The 19,396-nt window shown below is 32.8% G+C and overlaps 1 protein-coding gene across 1 annotated transcript in view; it reads right to left on the bottom strand.

Moving 5' to 3' along the window:
- Positions 1–1,186: 1,186 nt before the first annotated feature.
- The window catches only part of LOC113519309 (uncharacterized), a 133,776-nt gene continuing 115,566 nt past the window's right edge, over positions 1,187–19,396 (bottom strand). The window contains exons 7-9 of the mRNA XM_052899632.1: positions 13,100–13,289; positions 8,724–8,904; positions 1,187–5,928 (exon numbers count right to left, since the gene is read on the bottom strand). Coding sequence (XP_052755592.1) covers positions 5,887–5,928; positions 8,724–8,904; positions 13,100–13,289 — 413 coding nt within the window. The 3' untranslated portion in view covers positions 1,187–5,886. The remainder of the gene's footprint in view (positions 5,929–8,723; positions 8,905–13,099; positions 13,290–19,396) is intronic.

The following is a 19,396-nucleotide window of genomic DNA, read 5'->3' as shown; positions in this document are numbered from 1 at the left end:
GTAATTAATCAGTTCTACCCTCAATTAAAATATTTATTTATTTATTTATTACATTCTCTGGGTGAACTATATATTAATTAGGTAACCCATATTTTTTTTATAACGCAGGGAGCAAACGAGCATGCGACTCACCTGATGGTAAGTGACTACCGCCGCCCATGATCACCCACAACACCAGCGGCATTGCAGGTGTGCTGCCGGCCTTTTAAAAAGGAATATACTCTGTTCTTGAAGGTTATGTTGTCGTATCGGTTCGGAAATACTGCTGCTGGAAATTGATTCCAAAGAATGGTTGTGCGTGGAAGAAAGTGCCTTGAAAAACGCACGGTATATCATTTGTACTAATGTAAATCTAATTCAATTTTATTTAATTTGGACGTTTGTCAGAGAAGCCATTTCGTAGTATTTTTATGACATAAAAATATAATGGCAATTCTGCCTGCGCTATCGGTATACATCGGTGAGGCACTAGTCAGAGATGATAGTTGAAGATGAAGTCTAGCCTTTATCCTCGTACCTAACAGTTCCATCCGAGGGGAAAGGGATTGTTAGTAATGGGATCTAGCTGACCCATTACCAGTAATACACCCTCTATCAAATCGACTTCTACGCAATTCCCCCTAGAAACCATCGTGTTTAATTCTAGTGGAATAAGTTACGATGAGGTAACTGAATTGCTTTCATCGTAACCTGTTATCCATCTCTTACTGGTGCCCCGCCAGCATATACCGATAGCACAGGAGGAGTTACCATTCCATTATCACCCGTTAAAAGAAAAACAGTTCCCTCCGCTCTGTTCTTAAACCCCATCTATCATTACTCTCTAGTAATTTAGCTGTATTTTTTTTTTATTATTGTAACCTCAAACCACTGTTATTTATACATTTATTTATTTAAATTTGAATGCACAATTATGTAATATAAGTAATTGTACATATTGCGGATCGATTTGAAATAATCTTGTTTTTATTTACTTTTAAATATATTTATATATTTTTTTTTTACTTTTAAATGTATTCAAAATCGGTTCAGTAGTTTGATTTTTAAATCAAAATAACAAGGATTAAAATCGGCATTTTTTTTTCTAAAACAAAATCTCCTTAATAAGTTTTTGTTATGAGTAGACGGGCTGGTATGATAATTTTGAACAAAATACACAGAATAATAAAAAAAAAAACATTTATTACTCATTTCATCACAATAAAGACACGCAAATACATTTTTTACATTATTTTGTTTAATTTTATATTTCAATAAAAATCATAAAGTCATGATTCTGGTTATTTATATTTATAATTATATTTATTCTTAGTCTTTATTAATTGTTATCAGTAACTCCCATAATTTATAGATTATTCTGTATGATAGATAACACAAGGGAATCTATAACTCTAATATAGTGGTCGTAATATAAAGCATGTGTATGCTATAGGCACTAATCATATACAATATCTAACATTAATAAATTTACATTATTAGGAAATTCATTAACATAATGTAACATAGTAAAAGAAATTACATTAATTTTAATTAAATTATCTCATTAAATACCACAAAACTCAGTATAATACAATGTGAAAATATTCCGAAACTCAGTATAATACAGTGTAAAAATATTCCGAAACTCAGTATAATACAGTGTAAAAATAATCCGAATCTCAGTATAATACAGTGTAAAAATATTTCGAAACTCAGTATAATTCAGACAGTTCAAAATAAAGAAATTTTATTATCTAATTCAAAATACAGGATGAAATCGAAATTCCTTTATTTATTTCCATTTGTGATAAAAAAAACGACGATTATGCATCCAGCTGTCTAAATACTAATTTTTTACGAGAATGCTGGAAATTCGATTTTACATTGCAGAATACATAATACAATAATACAATACATAATACAGTTTAATTTTAAATTAATTAATTTAAAATTTTTAAAGTTTAAATTTTTTTATTTGAAGTTGGTTGAGAAAATCTCTAAACAAAGAAATATTTAAAATAATTTCAATTAAAGTTTTGAACAAAAATTTACAAAATGGTACATATGAATAAAAAAAATTATTCCTATTTCCTATAAAATATAGTATCTACATTATACTGACAATTGGTACTACTTAATAATATTCCTTTAGGATATGAATAGATATGCAATAAATATTAATTAGTTCTGATATTTTTGTTGCCTCATTGATTATAGATACTTGTTACTATAAAAATATCTACAGGATTAGTATGTTCCCATATCCAGTTCTTTTCCACCTAAACTTTCAATATGGCGTTAAAAAAAATTTCACCGCCATTAAATCAAGTTTTACTATCTTCAACTTGTCCGTATTTGATGCAATTTTTTTTCTCTACAATAAATAGTATTTAATTTTATTAAAGAGGGTCTTCCAAAAAAAGACAGAATCTAAAATTGTGTTAAGTTTTATGATTTCTTAACATAAAAATTTAAGATTTAATAAATGTAAATATAATTATTACTGTTACAAATATTATAAAATGTCAAAATTGGTTTGTTTATTTATTACTACTTTATCGAACAGAAGGAAAATTTTATTAAACTTGCTATTGTTAAAACAACAAAAAAAGAAACAACAAAACACAAAATCTGGATCTTGATATAATAAAAATTAATGAAATTCTACCAAATTTGACATCAAATCAAAATGTTATTATTAATGAAAAATTCATAACGTGCCAAGAAAATTGATACAAAATCAAGGCAATGATATTCAAATAATGAATACTACCTAACTTTTTCTCCTTTGTCCTCCATCTTTCTTTTATTTAAATAATTAAAAATTATTACAATAATGGAGTATCTCCAAATATAACAACAAATTGATATTTTTTTGGAAGAGCCTCATTAGAACTACTATATATACTTTTATTTCACTACATTATGTACATTGGATATAATTGTGATTATTTTTACTTGTTTGCTAAAGTCTTCAGTATAATTTGTTAGAAAAGCATCGACACTATTTCATAGTGATACATAAAGGCATAGACAAGTAACTCGTGCATCCAATATGTAAGATATACATCGGTTAGGATCGTAAATTCTATTCTTTATCTATGCAATAGTTTAAGAATAATAATTACCGTCAAACGCTTGTTTAAAAATAAGAACAAAAAATTACATAAAAGGAATGATAAAATAAAAACTGTAAATCATATGGTTGCCTCCTTCCCTCTTATGCAAATACAATTAGTAAAAATGAGACGAAAGATACACCATCAGTTTCTATTTTATTCAATTCATAGCAGGCTAGTTTATAGAAAATGTGTATGTAATTTTTTTTTATACTGACATGTCAATTATTTGTTAATAACAAATTTTACATTACTAGATTATATATTCGACACAGTTTGTGTAGAAAGCATGCAAGCAGATTGTATCTTAATTTGGTAGGGTTATACGGCCGTATAACATTTTCTATACACTAGCCTGCTAATAGCAACTGATGGAGTATCTTTCGTCCTCTTTTTACTAATTATACTTGCATAAGAAGAAAGGAGGCAACCATATGATTTACAGTTTTTATTTTATTATTCCTTCTATGTAATTCCTTGTTCTTAGGTTTAAAATTGAACTACTTGACATGTTAACTACTCTGACAAATCTATCAAATATGGTCAAATACCTAGTTTATAGTCTACGAGTAAAAATTTCAATTCTATACGCATTGCTGTTTTTACATTTCTCATTATTTAATATTAAAATGATAATTGAAACAGCACCATTAAAAATAAATAATATCTCTGACTCTGTATTGGTTCTTAGCAACTTTTAAATACTCCATTAAATTTGATAAATAAGTTATAAATGTCTCATAAAGCTTTCCGTTTCGAAAATTGGTCTATTAACGGGACGATATCTTAATTTTAGGACGTATAGACAATTTTGAAAAATTTAAATCATCATAGTTTTTGTTCACCGAATAAAAAACTAATGTAAACACGAAATACTGATATAATATTTATGAATATAATAAATATTCACCATCTATAATCACATCAAAGTACATTACTAATAGTTTCATTCTATAAAAATATTATTATTTCACAAAATTTCTATTAAAGCCTGCTCCATGCAACTTGATGCGACTTATTTGATTTCAGAATTCGAGATAATATATTTTATACACTAAATACTACTAATGACTACATTACTATGACTTGACAGTTACAGCAACTGGTTTAAATGTCAAATTGACACTGTCAAATTCAAACGTCAAACATCAATTAAACAGAATCTATTACGAAGTATAGCTGTCCAAGGAGATAGATATCTAAAGTCAAAAAGACTCCCGATAACTCGAAATGATTTTTTGACTGGACTCTACTGATTGGCTCTATAGATTGTAAACCAAGTTATTCGTAGACAACTATGCTGTCATTTTAGTTAAAAATATAAACATATTAATAAAACAAGACAATGGGAAGTTAAATTAAATAATAAAAACAATATTAAATGTAAATTTATTTTTTAAACTAATGAAAACATAATAAACATTCGTTTTAATCAAATCAATGATTTAAGAATTTATACCAAAAAATTGCAAAATCATTATTGTAACAAAATTAGTATGAAGCGAATAAGGAGTAAATCCAAAAACGCACTACAGAAAGTGGCATCAAAAACAGATTAGTAATGGTAAAATTAAAAAATAACATGCACATAAACAGATAGCATAAAAATACCCTAGGATTTTTCAAACCGCTTAAAAATGAAGAGAAATATTAAAAAAAAATAAAGCTGGTAATATATGAATATAATATTATTATACACACGTACACACTAATGTATTTATAATTTGTAAATAATGTTAATATTCCCATATAAAAAATATTAATAAAAAAGCAGTCCTTGATATTTTAGTAGTTTCTTATGAGCTTTTTGAATAAGTATCTTGAGAAGCAAACCCGTATCGCATCAATTAAATCGACGACATTCAATATTACAGTGCACATAAAATTTATACAAAATTATTAATTATTATTAGTATACAATTCTCAAATATAAGATTAAGCATCCGATATGTATATGACAATATATTTTTTTTTTAAATTTCAATATTCCCAGTAATATATGACAACTGATTCAATTGTAACTTTTTAGAAGTGTTAATTTATTTACATTTTACAAATTACTAATACTAATTAATATTCGTTGTATCTTAGCCAAAAAAAAAAAATGTTTATACAACACTACACTATTACAATATAGGGGTTTAATAAAACAAATTAAACTAGAAATGCTTTTAGCTTTAATTCTACTATCACATATAAGACTACACCATCATGCGTCGAAAATTCGCAATAGCACAAAATCAAACAGCGTTGAGCTCGGATGTTGCACTAAACACTAATTGTCAAATCAACTCAGCACCTTTAAATCAACACTCAAAAAGCTTACCAACTCGATCAACTACATACACTAGCTAATGTAACCTTTCACATGCTGCTCTTTGAATTTTGTCGTCTACTTTCCTGTTCGAATATTGAGAAACAGTCTGTAACCAATGAATTAAAAGTAATAAATCTTGTCTGTCGTTTCGAAATGCACATGTTTCTTGCCATGCGTCGGAAGCACAACCAACAACCATCAGGCGGGACTGCCTTTCCCATACTTCAAAGTCGCTACGTCCCTCACTGTGTTTGGACTTTTCGGACCGTCTTTTTCGGGTTCATTTATTTCTGGAATGGGATTCTTTGGTTTCTGTGTGTCTACTTCCCTGTCAGCCTGCGTGAGGACTTCTTGCACGTGTATAGTGAGCTCCGGTCTGACGACTTGCGTAAAGGGCAGCAGGGCTCCGGCTACATCCATGGTGTTGTTGATGTTTCTGTGCCACAACTCGAGCACGACGCTACGCCGTTGCTACTTGTACCTCGGTGGGCCGAGCCAACCGCAGCCGAACACCTGATTGACAGACGAAATTATAGATAACGTTATAATGTCAAACAATTACACTAAACGCCTGATCTTTAAGCCAAGATACCTTGTTATAAAGCATCAGAGAACAAACATCTAAGGACACAACCCAGGACACGCAGACATGAGCTAGTTAAGAAAAGTTCGCTTCCTAAATTGGTCTGAACGTAAATCGAATCAAGGTGAGGGTCTGAATTTTCCTATCCTCCTAAATCTTACCCCAAATAAGGATTTAGATTTATGAAGAATATAGATGAATAGATATTCTTTGTTATACCCTCCAAAAGTTAGATTAGTGGTTAGTGATCGTTAGTGATCACATTGGTATAACAATGGACGGCCTTATCTCTAATGAGGTATATAATTTCAGTCATTTCCACTTGACATCAAATTTACTGCTCAATATACCAAGTTTTGTATAATAAAAGAGAGTAGATTTAGTAGAATACAATATATACTCTTCTTTTTTAGTTTCCCTAGTACAAAAATATATTATGTGCACTTATGTATATTTTAGTTATCCTAGTTGCCTTATATGATAAAAGGGGGTAAGGGATAAAAGTAACTAATGATAAGTCTTACTCTTTCACATCACGGAAAACAAATTAATTAGACAGCTTAATTTGTTAATTTGGTCAGTTATTTAATTAAGCATTATAACATTTTGATCCTTCGAGCCAGATTTTTATCTGTACGAGAAGAGAAGTTTCCAATTCAAAGATTCGAATTCCTAATCTGTTTACGACTATCATTTTAACTGAGAGAAAGCCACTGAAACTAACAATTTAACGTATTTTTCTAGGTACAAATAAAATTTCCTATACAAAGTGAAAAATAATATTTGAATTGAAAATTTAGTCAAACTTGAACATTTCTAGGAACTAACTCACGGCCCTGCAAACTATTTGAAGCAAAATTTTATTGTAAGTAAAATAAAATTTTGTAAAAAACAATAATCTGGTTCATAAAACAACCATTCATCTCTTTACCATGATCCCCTTGCCTACTTTGAAAGGACTGTGTTTATTTTTTCATAACATTCAAGACAAACGCCTTTCGCCTTGACGTGCTTCCCGAAGCACCGAGAGGATTTCATTTTGTATACAGGCTGCTTAGAAATAGACACTCTTAAAATATTACATGAATATTTAATTCATTTGCATCGTAATTATCTGTTGCGTTTTACTTGCAAATTACTGTTGCCTAATTCATACAATATTTCTAAGAAAAAGAAAAATTAGATTTTTTTTTATGCAACTTATAATGGCAAACAAGCTGACGGCCCACTTGATGGAAAGTGGTAACCGTCGCCTATAGACATGAGCAGTACCATGGACATAACAGAGTATACTGTTTCGCCCATGATACCCTCCATGCGTTGCCATTCCCGAGGACACAGGTGTTATTCCTCTGTGCCCTGTATGCTTCAACCGAATTCAAATAGAAGGAATTTTTAAAATCGGTATACAATTGTTGAAGTTACGAGGTAACAAACATAAAAAAATTATACAACCAAATTGAGATTTTCCTTTTTTTTAAGTCGGTTAAAAACGATAATAAATCGATTATTCATTCACGCAATAAATACAGCAATCACTATATAAAGCGTAAATCTAGCATTGTGTCCAGACCCTCTAGACAAGTGGCAAGCGAATTCGTCGATGGAATCGACATCGCTAGTGAATCCGTGAGACAGAATGAGATAGCAACGCCGGACGACTCATTCCAACTCACGGACTCGCTAGCGATGTCGATTCCATCGACGAATTCGCTTGCCACTATTCTAGAATTCTAGGTTTCATTTTCAGTCTATTTGTAATTAAACTGCTGACAAGCAGAATTTATCTTGTAATTTATAAATAAATAACTAATTATGAATTGATAATGATTTAAGACATAGCTAAAACTGACATTGCTGAAATTTTATTATTAAACTATTTATTGATTAATTTTACATACATACATACATATCTGTCACGCCTGTCTCCCATTAGGGTAGGCAGAAACAATGGAACGCCAAATGCTTCGATTCAAACAAACCTCTTTCGCTTCTTCCACATTCATCAATCTTGTCATACACGCTCGCCGGTTACGGGTACTTTTAATTTGGCCCTTCTTCAGCACGTCGCCTATTTGGTCGACATACGTCTGTCTAGGGCGGCCGCTACCGACATCTCCATTCATTCTTGCTCGATAAATCTCTTTCGTAATTCTTCTTTCATCCATCCTCTCCAAATGACCAAACCAACGCAACATTCCTTTTTCGATTTTTGTCACTACATCGTCTTTCAGTCCATTAATTTTACAATATGAATATAAATAATTATAAACTAGAGAATATATTAAATAACTATATAATACTAATAACAATTACGATATGAATAGATACACACCGATACTTAAATAATGAATAATAATAATACAGAAAATACGTACTTATCGTGATACACTATTTCGAAAGTGAAAAAAGTGTTGTCCTCCTCTCTCGTACTTGCTGTGCCCAACAGGGTCCATAATTGAAACCATATGTACTAATTATGTATTATGTATTAATTAATTATTATGGAATGCATAAACAAATAAATAAATAAATAAACATTTTCTTCCTTAGTATTAGTTTTTATTTATTCCCCACTAAATGGAGCGATGACCTAAAATGCAATGCAGGGAGTCAATGGAAGCAGGTGGATCAGGACTGTTCTTTATGGCAGGCAGGGGAAGGCTTATGCCCAGCAGTGGACGGATAATGGCTGAAACGATGATGATGATTAGTTTATACTTACTTGGCATACTACTAACGCTAGTAACAAGAGTACTAGCAACGCTATGACGCCCCACACCACGCCAAGTTGCGTCAGAGCGAACACGTATAACGTCCTGTGACACCATTGGTTAGGCTCGAACAGTGTGGGCGCGTAGTCAGGCCACAGGATGCCCAGTGTCCAATAGTTGCCGAACGCAAACCTGCGAGAATACAAAGATAGATAGATAGATAGATAATTTATTTGCATTAATTACAGCACACAAATTACAATACAAACATACACATAATACACAGTAAAAGAAATAAAAGAATGAAAATAAAAAAGCAACAAAAAAACCAAAAAACAAAATATATAAACTAACAATTTCCTTTCTTTCCTTTCCTTCATGCGTGTGCCATAGTAACACAAAATGGTCACAACTCAGTTTGTTGCTTTGCCCTCAAAAGAGCAAAACACTGATATTCTGCTGTGGCCAAGAATAAGAGAGAATAATCATCAATCATCAATATATAATAATAAAACCGTAACTCTACAGATTTATTGTTAGCATAGATTAGTATGTACAATAAAGTATTAAATAAAATAAATTATATACAATTCAGAAGTAGATGGTAGATACTGGTGGTCTACCATGAAATGAAATTCCGAAATTTCGCGCTCAATTTCGTGTTTTTGTTCGTATCAAAATCGACCCAGTAAATGGAGTTTAACATTTCGTTCATCATAAATACTATCCTAATAGTCCAGAGGAACGATATTTTAACATTTTTAATAATTTTAAACGGCATGTATTATATAAATTCAACATCAAATTTCTGTTTCGTTCGTCCCCAAAATTTCGGAAAATACTTCATGGTAGGCCCTCTGTATTTATGGAGAAGCCAAACTTTATCTACTTATGACATAAAATGAACGGGCTTCAGTCACAGAATGAATAATGACATCAGAGTGAGTCATCATGAAACGGAAATGAATAACATAATAAATGGCAGCACTTGTACTCTGTGACAACACTGATTTCTCTAGTAGGTATGTATGCATGTGTCGCGTTTCCGTTTCGAATCAATTCGAACGCTGCGGTTGACGGGGATTTAAATATGAAGCTTGCTTCCGGATATTAAACAGCATCTTTACATATATTACTGACTAGCAATGTGCCTTGGCTCTGCACGGGTAGATTAGATAAAGGCAAATTATTTCATCTTCATATTAGCTTTTAACTGTCCACTATTGGACATAGGGCTTCCCTATAAAGAGGGTTTTTGCTAATAGTTGCCTTTCTGGGCAGGCGGTCTGTCTATTATTATCCATAAATTACCGACTTACTCTATACACAATATAATAATTTAGGTACGAAACCATCCTTTTATTGAGGATGGAGATGAAATATCCCTAGGCACGTGTAAGGTACGTGTTTGACGTTTGAAGGGCAACAATAATAGCATTACTTGGGATCCCTTATTATTTTATATTAGCAAACAAGTGCTCCACGTGATGGAATACGGCAATCATTGCTTATAGACATTTTTTTATACAACTTAGAATGGCAAACAAGCTGACGGCCCACCTGATGGAAAGTGGTAACCGTCGCTTATAGACATGAGTAGTACCATGGATATAACAAAATATACTGTTTCGCCCATGATACCTCCTATGAGGGGGAAGGGATTGATAGTAATGGAGAGGTTAGTCCCCATTGCTATCAATACACCCTATCGGGTCGACATCTACGTGGTTCCTCCTGGAAATCATCGTGATTAATTTACTGTTGAATTCGTCACGATGGGCTAACTGACCTGCTTTTTTATCTTCACCGATCATTCCTCACTGGTTCATCATTCCATTATCATCCATTAAAAAAAAATACCTCCCATGTGTTGCCATTCCTGAGGACTCAGGTGTTATTTCTCTGTACCCTGTAAATTCACTGCCATATCGCACCCTTCAAACCGAAACACAGCCATAAAAACACAACTGCTTCTCAGTAGAAACACGAATGGGACAGAGGTGTCCAAGGAAACAACTTTTGTACAAAGTCTACCTCTGGTAAAATAATAATATTGACTTCAAACTAACACTGTAATGCCCGTAGTGCCTCCTATGACCTGCCACTCTTAGGAGTCATCTATTATTCTAATGTGTAACTATTCCTGAGACTACAGTTATAAGTTCAATTATATGGAACATTGGATTAAAGAAAAAATCTATTTATTTATATATACCTACTCTTAACAATAGAAGACATAAAATAGTTTTTTAGAAATTTTGTTTGTTCTGGCATTTTGCATAAATGACTGTACAAAATTAAGTAAAAAAGTAGTAAATAAAAATTCATTATTACATATAAAAAAAAAGTTTACCAATTTATTATTTAAAAATTTCGTTTACAATTCCCATCTTACCATTATCAGAGAGCCCATCTCAGAAACATCACAACCGTATTAAATTCGTCGCTCGTTTAAAAAAAAAAGATGCAAAGAGAAAATGGGATAAATCTATAAATAAATTTTCGTATCGTTTTCTCTTTGTCTCGCTTAGTAACTTGATAAAATAAGGTATTAAAGGAAAACGCCCGTATATTGTATGTAATTTCGGAAAGAGCTTTGAAAAATTATTCAATTAAATATTCAAGAAAGCAACTTGTTAAAACATAATTCTTTGACACTGGATTTTTTACGAAAACTTTGTCTGTACATCTCAATAATTATAAAAAAAACACGTTCCATAAAAAAAAAAAAACAACAAAATCTTTGAGAAAATTGTCAAAAAACCAGATATTTTGTTTTAAAAACTGAACTACTGAAATTATTCAAGTTAAAATTTCTATGTGACCAATTATGTATGTATATTTTTTCATATAATAAAAAAAATTTCCAAATCGGTTTAGAATTGGCAGAGCTATGAAGTAACAAACATAAAAAATACAATCGAATTGAGAATCTATTTCTTTCTGGAGTCGATTGAAAATCCCGTATCACTATGGTCATTCCGCAACCAAAATATCCGAAACCGCTCAACTGATTTCAATGAAACTTTGTAAGTATTGTTAATTCCAACCTGAAAGATAGGATAGGACTCATTAAAATCAGTCTAGCGCTTAGGATAATAGGATTAGCCGTGGTCCCAGCATAGGATAAGCCATCTTTTTCTTTGGCGTGGGTGTCATAAGTGGCGATTAATCGCCTCTTATGAGGGAGAGATGGACAGCAGCGTCCCTCTTGAAACACCACCAAAAGCCAAACTACGGTTGCCAACTCGCCTGCCAAACGTGGCAATTACTGGTAAAAGGCTATATTCAATAATCGATAATTAACGACTGACACAACCGTGAAGCATGGCTGTGTTTCGGTTTGAAGGGTGGGATATGGCGTGAATTTACTGGGTACAGAGGAATAAAACCTGAGTCCTTAGAAATGGCAACGCATGGGGGGTATCATGGGCGAAACAGTATACTCTGTTATGTACATAGTACTGCTCATGTCTATAGGCGACGGTTACCACTTTCCATCAGGTGGGCCGTCAACTTTGTTTGTTATTCTAAGTTGCATAAAAAAATCATTTTTATAATTTAGAATTATATAACGGGCTATTATTATAAGAAAAAAATATTTCTCTAAAAAGAAAAAGTTGATTACTAAATATTGAGAGGTTAAAACTTTTTGACAAAGCGTAGGTATATAAGTATTCGATAATTTGGAAAATTATTTGAAAAATTTATTTCGTTTAATAAAGTTTGACTTGAGCAACTTTTCGACCCTTGGGATGTGTCGATTTTCAAAGGAAAATTATTTTTCGTTGTTCGTTTTGAAATATGGTATTTCTTTTATTACTTTTTTTTTAATTTAATTATATGACCTTTGACTGGTAATTTGTTTAAGGTCAAATAACATAAAAAAATCGATATTATTGTCTTTTTTAATTTTTAATCGACTCCACAAATTAGGAACTTCTTAATGTGGTTTTATTTTTTTATTTTTGTTACCATATAACTGCATCATTTATAAACCAATGTGGAAAATCTTTTACCTGAAAAAAATTGGCAACGCTTATGGGCATCGCAGTTAATTCTATGTCTTCTATAGTATCAGTCATGTTTATCATTGACGTCTAAAACTTTCCATTAGGTGGACTGTCAACTAGCCACCATGATCACCAAATCAGCCATGAATTTTCCCCTGAAAATAGACGTCCCCTTAAGAGTTTTTTGCCAGTAGTTGCCACACTTGGCAAATGGATTGGCAACCTCTTAAAACCTGATGATCATACCTCGACAATTAAGTTCCCTTACTCGCGTCTTACGACACCCACGGGATAGCAGGGGATGGCCTATTCTTTACCAGGATTACACAGCTTATCAACTAGTATGTCATTTAGAACTAAATACTATCACTTACCATCCCATGAGAAATACAGTGAGAGTATAAGCCAGAACTCTCTCAGGTACGCTGGCTGAGGTGTTGGAGCTTCTACTGGCTAGCTGAGCCCACAGCAGCCAGCAGATGCCTGCTCCTCCGGCGGCTCCACCCACAACCATATACACTGGTATCCGGGGCTCGGCTGGACAATCTCTGATATATTGAACACCTGGGGATAGAAAGCACACATGTATTTTTTGTTTTATTATATATATATAAAATAATATATATATATATATATATATATATATATATATATATATATATATATATATATATATATATATATATACCTGATGGAAAGTGGTAACCGTCGCCTATAGACATGAGCAGTACCATGGACATGCCATGGACATAACAGAGTATTCTGTTTCGCCCATGATACCCCCCATGCGTTGCCATTCTTGAGGACTCAGGTGTTATTCCTCTGTACCCAGTAAATTCACGCCATATCCCACCCTTCAAACCGAAACACAGCCATGCAAACACAACTGCTTCACGGTTGAAACACGAGTGGGACAGAGGTACCCAAGCAATCGACTTTTGTACAGTCTCCCTCTGGTAAATATAGATGATCGCAGAGGGATGGGCAGCGGCGTGCCTCTTAAAACATTTCTAAAAGCCTGAATGCAGTTGCCAATATATGAGTTGCCAAGCTTGGCAACTGGATTGGCAACTGCTATTATAATAATAAAAAATAATAAACGCTATTATAATAATAGCAACAGAATGCAGTTGCTAATCCAGTTGCCAAGCTTGGCAACTACTAACAAACCCCCCCAAGAGGGAAGCTCTACTACAGTGGACAGTTAAAATTAACTCAATATTATTACAAAATGTATATTATATTTCTTATTACAATAAAAAACAAGTCAATAATATTACAGATATCTTGATATATAAATTTATACAATTTTCCTTAAAAATTTTAAAAAATTATTATAAGACAAATGTATTTTATATTGTTTAATTAAACTGAAAAGAGTGTATTTATAAAAAAAAAGGGAACTCTAATGGATATGAAAGCACAGTATATGTAACAGTAAGTACATGTAATATCGAAAGGTTAATAAATGATTTTCTATATTTTATTCCTATATGAAATGTCAAATATTTTTGTCCCCTTTTCTAACAGTACTACTGCTTCAGGAAAAAATAGTACTTACTTATTGAGTCATATTTAAACGGCTAAAAAGATGTGAATGAACTTTGATACATAGATTGACCTTAATTTAAATAAAATATAAATATTTTTTTATTTATTTGTCCATTTATAAAATAATAAATACAATAGTTTTTTAAAAAAATTTTTATACAACTTAGAATGGCAAACAAGCTGACGGCCCACCTGATGAAAAGTGGTAACCGTTGCATAAAGACATGAGCAGTACCATGGATATGACAGAGTATACTGTTTCGCCCATGATATTCCCCATGCGTTGCCATTCCTGAGGACTGAGGTGTTATTCCTCTGTAACCTGTAAATTCACGCCCTTTTAAAGAGAAGTTAAAGGTTTTATCACTAAACAATCTCTTCCAGACAACTTTTGGGTTTAGGACATTGAGGAAAAGACAAAGGATACTATGTTTTTTTTATTCCACTCAGGTGGCAAACAAGCATACGGCCAACCTAATGGTAAGCAGTTACCATAGCCATAAAATGGCAGGGCGTTTGGAGGTTAATAGAGAAAGATTGTACCGACATCAAAGGATGGCATAAGGCACTGGCATACTAATTACTATATTATATTATTTGTTATTGTCTAATTCAAGTTAAGATTAATCAAGTGAACTGTATTGATAAATTTAAATTAATTTGAAGCAACATACGGTATCTACTATACATGTAGGAGGGACCGATAAATGTATTCCTATCAATTCAATATGTCTAGATTCATTTGTACGCCCGAGTCCGTGGCTAATCCGACCCATGTTTGATTACGAGGCCCGGACAGTGATTACATTCGAGCGCAGATATCAATATTTATCCATACAATTGGTATTGTGGAGGCCGAGAATGGGATTTTATTTAAAATGGAAATTATTTTATTTTATAATATCACTTTTTAAGATTCCGTTGTTATAATGGTATAAAGGGACCCTTATGATGAGATTTTGTCAATCCGTATTTTTAGCAATTTTTAAAGCCATCAATTTGCAATATGGAATACATTTAGATATTAGCTTACACTTTTGGAAAGAAAATATATATTTCTCAAACATGCTTGGGAAATGTGAGCATTATTTTGACAATCTTCTTCGAGATAAATCAAAATTGCCGTACTGACCAGATACATGCGGGCAGCGGCCGGCAAAAGTTGTATGAAAATCCATATCTGTCGTGTTTTGCGGCCAGATAAATTACTATGTAAACTCATATATGTCCTGTAATTTAAAAATGGAATGACCTTTTACTTCGAAACATGGCTACCAAGGAGGTAACTAATAAAAGGTTTTATTTAAATTTCGAACTGTCTTACAAATAGAAAGCTGTTTATTACAAAAAAAAAAAAACAAAGGAACATTATGGCGCGTGAAAAGTTATTATTGTTCGTTATTTGTCATTAAACTTAAAAAATAAAAATGTATTTTTGATATTAATTCAAGTTGCACTTTTTTACTCGATTTTATTTTAAAATATTGTTTGTTTTTGTTTTTTTTTTCTGATTCTGTTTATCTCAAAGTGAAAGGTAAAAGACTTTGTCCATACAACCCACTTTTTTTTCTTCTTGCAGCCATGACGAATATGATCATTTGAAATTACTTTTTTTTTAAAACACAGGAGGCAAACGAGCTTACGGCTCACCTGATGGTAAGTGACTACCGCCGCCAATGACCACCCACAACACCAGACTAACAACGAGTTAAAATAAGTATAGTAAACAACTTTAATTCTTAGTAATAATTAATTATTACTTATACAGCAACCATTTTGAATTAATTATGTAACAAGATCAATTTGTTATGCTGGGATTGCGGTCGCATTTCGTATAATTCTTGAAGTGACGTAATATCCAATTAAAATAATTTCAGGTTACTATCAGGGTATAGCAATAATTATGATATTAAAATAATTAAGATTCTCTCCATAAGCTTATGCAATCGATGGATGGCTACGAACTTGGTCTTAAAAATTAACTTTAAACTAAGCTAGTTGTGTTTTTTTTTTAATGATTGATAATGAAATGGTAACCCCGCCTGCGCTAACAGTATACACTGGCGGGGCATCAGTGAGGGATGATAGGTGAGGATGAAAACGCAGGTCAGTTAGTCTCTCGTAACGAATACACCTAGAATACAGCACGATGGTTTTCCGGGGGGGGGGGGATGCGTAGAGGTCGATCTGGTAAGGTATATTGCTAGCAATGGGACTGGTACTTCACGTTATTAACAATCCCTCACCACCCACAAGCTACATGCTTAGTATGTTATTATTTTATTAATTCAGCCGTTAACTGTCCACTGCTGGACATAATCCTTTCCCATAAGGGGAGGTTTGCCAGTAGTTGCCACACTTGGCAAACGGGTTGGCAACCGCAGTTAGGCTCTTAGAGATGTTTCAAGAGGGACGCTGCTGCCCATCCCTTGCCCTCCCTTAGTCGTCGACGACACGGGAAAGGTAGGGGCGGCCCATTCTACGCCGGGACGCACGCGAAAAGTGGCATATAAAAAAATCCTTCTGCTATGGTGCAGTGTGAATTTAATGGTAGTTGTTATAGCATAATTATGGTAATAATATAACAGTAATAAATTATTTAAACTGAAAAAATATTGTTGTTATAAAAGACAGTATGTGTTAACTTTTAGACTTTCGCGTCGCATGTTTTATGTTTTGCAAGAGACGGGAACTAATGTCATTTAGGCAAAAAGTATGATAAATGTACCTGATTTATTTTGACTAGGTTACACCTACAGAAATAATTACATTAATTCCTGTCTCTTATAAAATATAAGACACGGTTTACGTTACCAGAGGGAGACTTTGTATAAAAATCGCTTACTTGGCCACCTCTGTCCCATTCGTGTTTCTACCGTGAAGCAGTTGTGTTTGCATGGCTGTGTTTCGGTTTAAAAGGTGGGATATAGTAGTAAATTTACAGGGTACAGAGGAATAAGACCTGAGTCCTCAGGAATGGCAACACATAGGAGGTATAATGGGCGAAACAGTACACTCTGTTATGTCAGTATGTATGGTACTGTTCATGTCTATAGGCGACGGTTACCACTTTCCATCCATATATATATAAATATATATTATTATACACATATATTATATTAATTCATTTTACCGATAAAATAATCGCTTAAAAAGATATAAATGTATTCGATTTCACTCTGTACTAGTTTTTTTTTTTTTTACAACACAGGGGGCAAACGAGCATGCGGCTCACCTAATGGTAAGTGACTACCGCCGCCCATGATCACCCACAACACCAAAGGCATTGCAGGTGTGTTGCCGGCCTTTTAAAAAGGAATATGCTCTTTTCTTGAAGGTCAGGTTGTCTTATCGATTCGGAAATACTGCTGGAAGTCGATACCAAAGAGTGGTTGAGCGTGGAAAAAAGTTCTGCTAAATTTGAAACTAAATGGTTCTTTTGCAAAAATATTAATAAGCAAAAACCAAGTTTTATTCGAATAAAATTAATTATAGGTAGGTATTTTTGAATAGTCATTTTCATTCTACCACTCCAATCGGGACATAATCTTGGCAAAAAAGAACGGATAAGAAACTCGACTGTTGCTACTTTAAACGAAATTCAAGTTTACAAGTTAAAAAGTTATGAATACAAAAATGATCTTGATTCATTTGCGAATCAACAGATAGTATGTTCTTAGTAATTAATAAGGAAATGGTAATGAGAGACAATTTGTTTTCTAAGAACCATTTAGAGCTACAAGTGGGTAGTCAGATTGTTAGATGGATCTGTCGATTCATCTTCTAAATATAGATTGTACGAAATAGTCCGCGTAATACACAAAGTTCGTATTACGGCTGCTTGTTTTGATTGCTTATTCAAAACATGGTTTAGTTTCAATGGCAATGTAATTAAAAATGTTAATTTTAAACTTATTGTATTTTTATATATTTTTAGATTTATTTATGACTTTTGGCCACAACAGAATATCAGTGTTTCGCTCTTTTGATGGCAAAGCAATAAACTGAGTTGTGACCATTTGGTGTTACTATGGCACACGCATGAAATGAAAAAAATATGTTACTTTTTATGTATTTTGCTTTTTTTGTATGTGTATTCTTTTATCTCTTTTTTTGTGTATATCTATCTATGTCTGTTGCTATTTATGTATAATAGACAGCGGCTGATACTACAACCTAATAATATTACAGTTAATTACAAATTCGCTGTTATTTTTATTGTTTCAGATTTAATTTTGCATTATCTATTCGTCGAAGTGGCCCAGTACACACCGATTATGGGTGATGAATATTCAATTAATTATCAGAAATATAATATTAAGTGATTATTATTGGGTAAATACCACTTCCACCCGACCAACTATTGTATAACATTAGCTTTCCGACCTAGAATCCTCTATGAATATTCATGGTTGACAGTAACCATTTCTGGCTTTATTGTTCCACTCTATTTGTGGGTAGTATTGGTAGCTACAACTTAATAAAGGGCAATCCCCTACTGTTTTATTTTAAGGCACAAATCTGCAAACATTCGGAGTATTATTGAGTAATAATTATTGATAAACATACTGTATTGTTATTCCTGTATTAATTTCAAATAAAGTCGATAAATATATTGCCACCAATCTCCGATCGCTATTCCGTCCACGCATGTTTTGCGGTACGTGTTTTACCTATAGACGAGACATCTATTCAATTAATAGATTGCTTCTCAGAGCCCAGTATTAACAGCTCGGCACCGTTAATAAAAGGCTGTAGAAATTCTAGTATTAATAATAGTAGCCAATCTTCGAGTGTTGGCAGTCGCATGCATACTGGACCGTCAGCTTGTATGCCGTTCTAAGTTGTATAAAAAAAATACTGATTACGTAATTAAACAAAATAATTCTAATCAAAGCTGACGGCCCACCACGGCAAAATGGTAACCGTCGATTATAAACATGAGCAGTACTATGGACATAACAGAGTATACTGTTTCGCTCATGATACCCACCATGCGTTGCCATTCCTGAGGACTCAGGTGTTATTCCTCTGTACCCTGTAAATTCACTGCCATATCCCACCCTTTAAACCGAAACACAATCATACAAACGTAACTGCTTCACGGTTGAAACACGAAT

The sequence above is a fragment of the Galleria mellonella genome, unplaced genomic scaffold, assembly GCF_026898425.1.
Source record: "Galleria mellonella isolate WM207_F2 unplaced genomic scaffold, CSIRO_AGI_GalMel_v1 utg606, whole genome shotgun sequence".
Lineage (NCBI taxonomy): Eukaryota > Metazoa > Arthropoda > Insecta > Lepidoptera > Pyralidae > Galleria > Galleria mellonella.
This window is presented reverse-complemented; position numbering and strand designations above follow the sequence as displayed.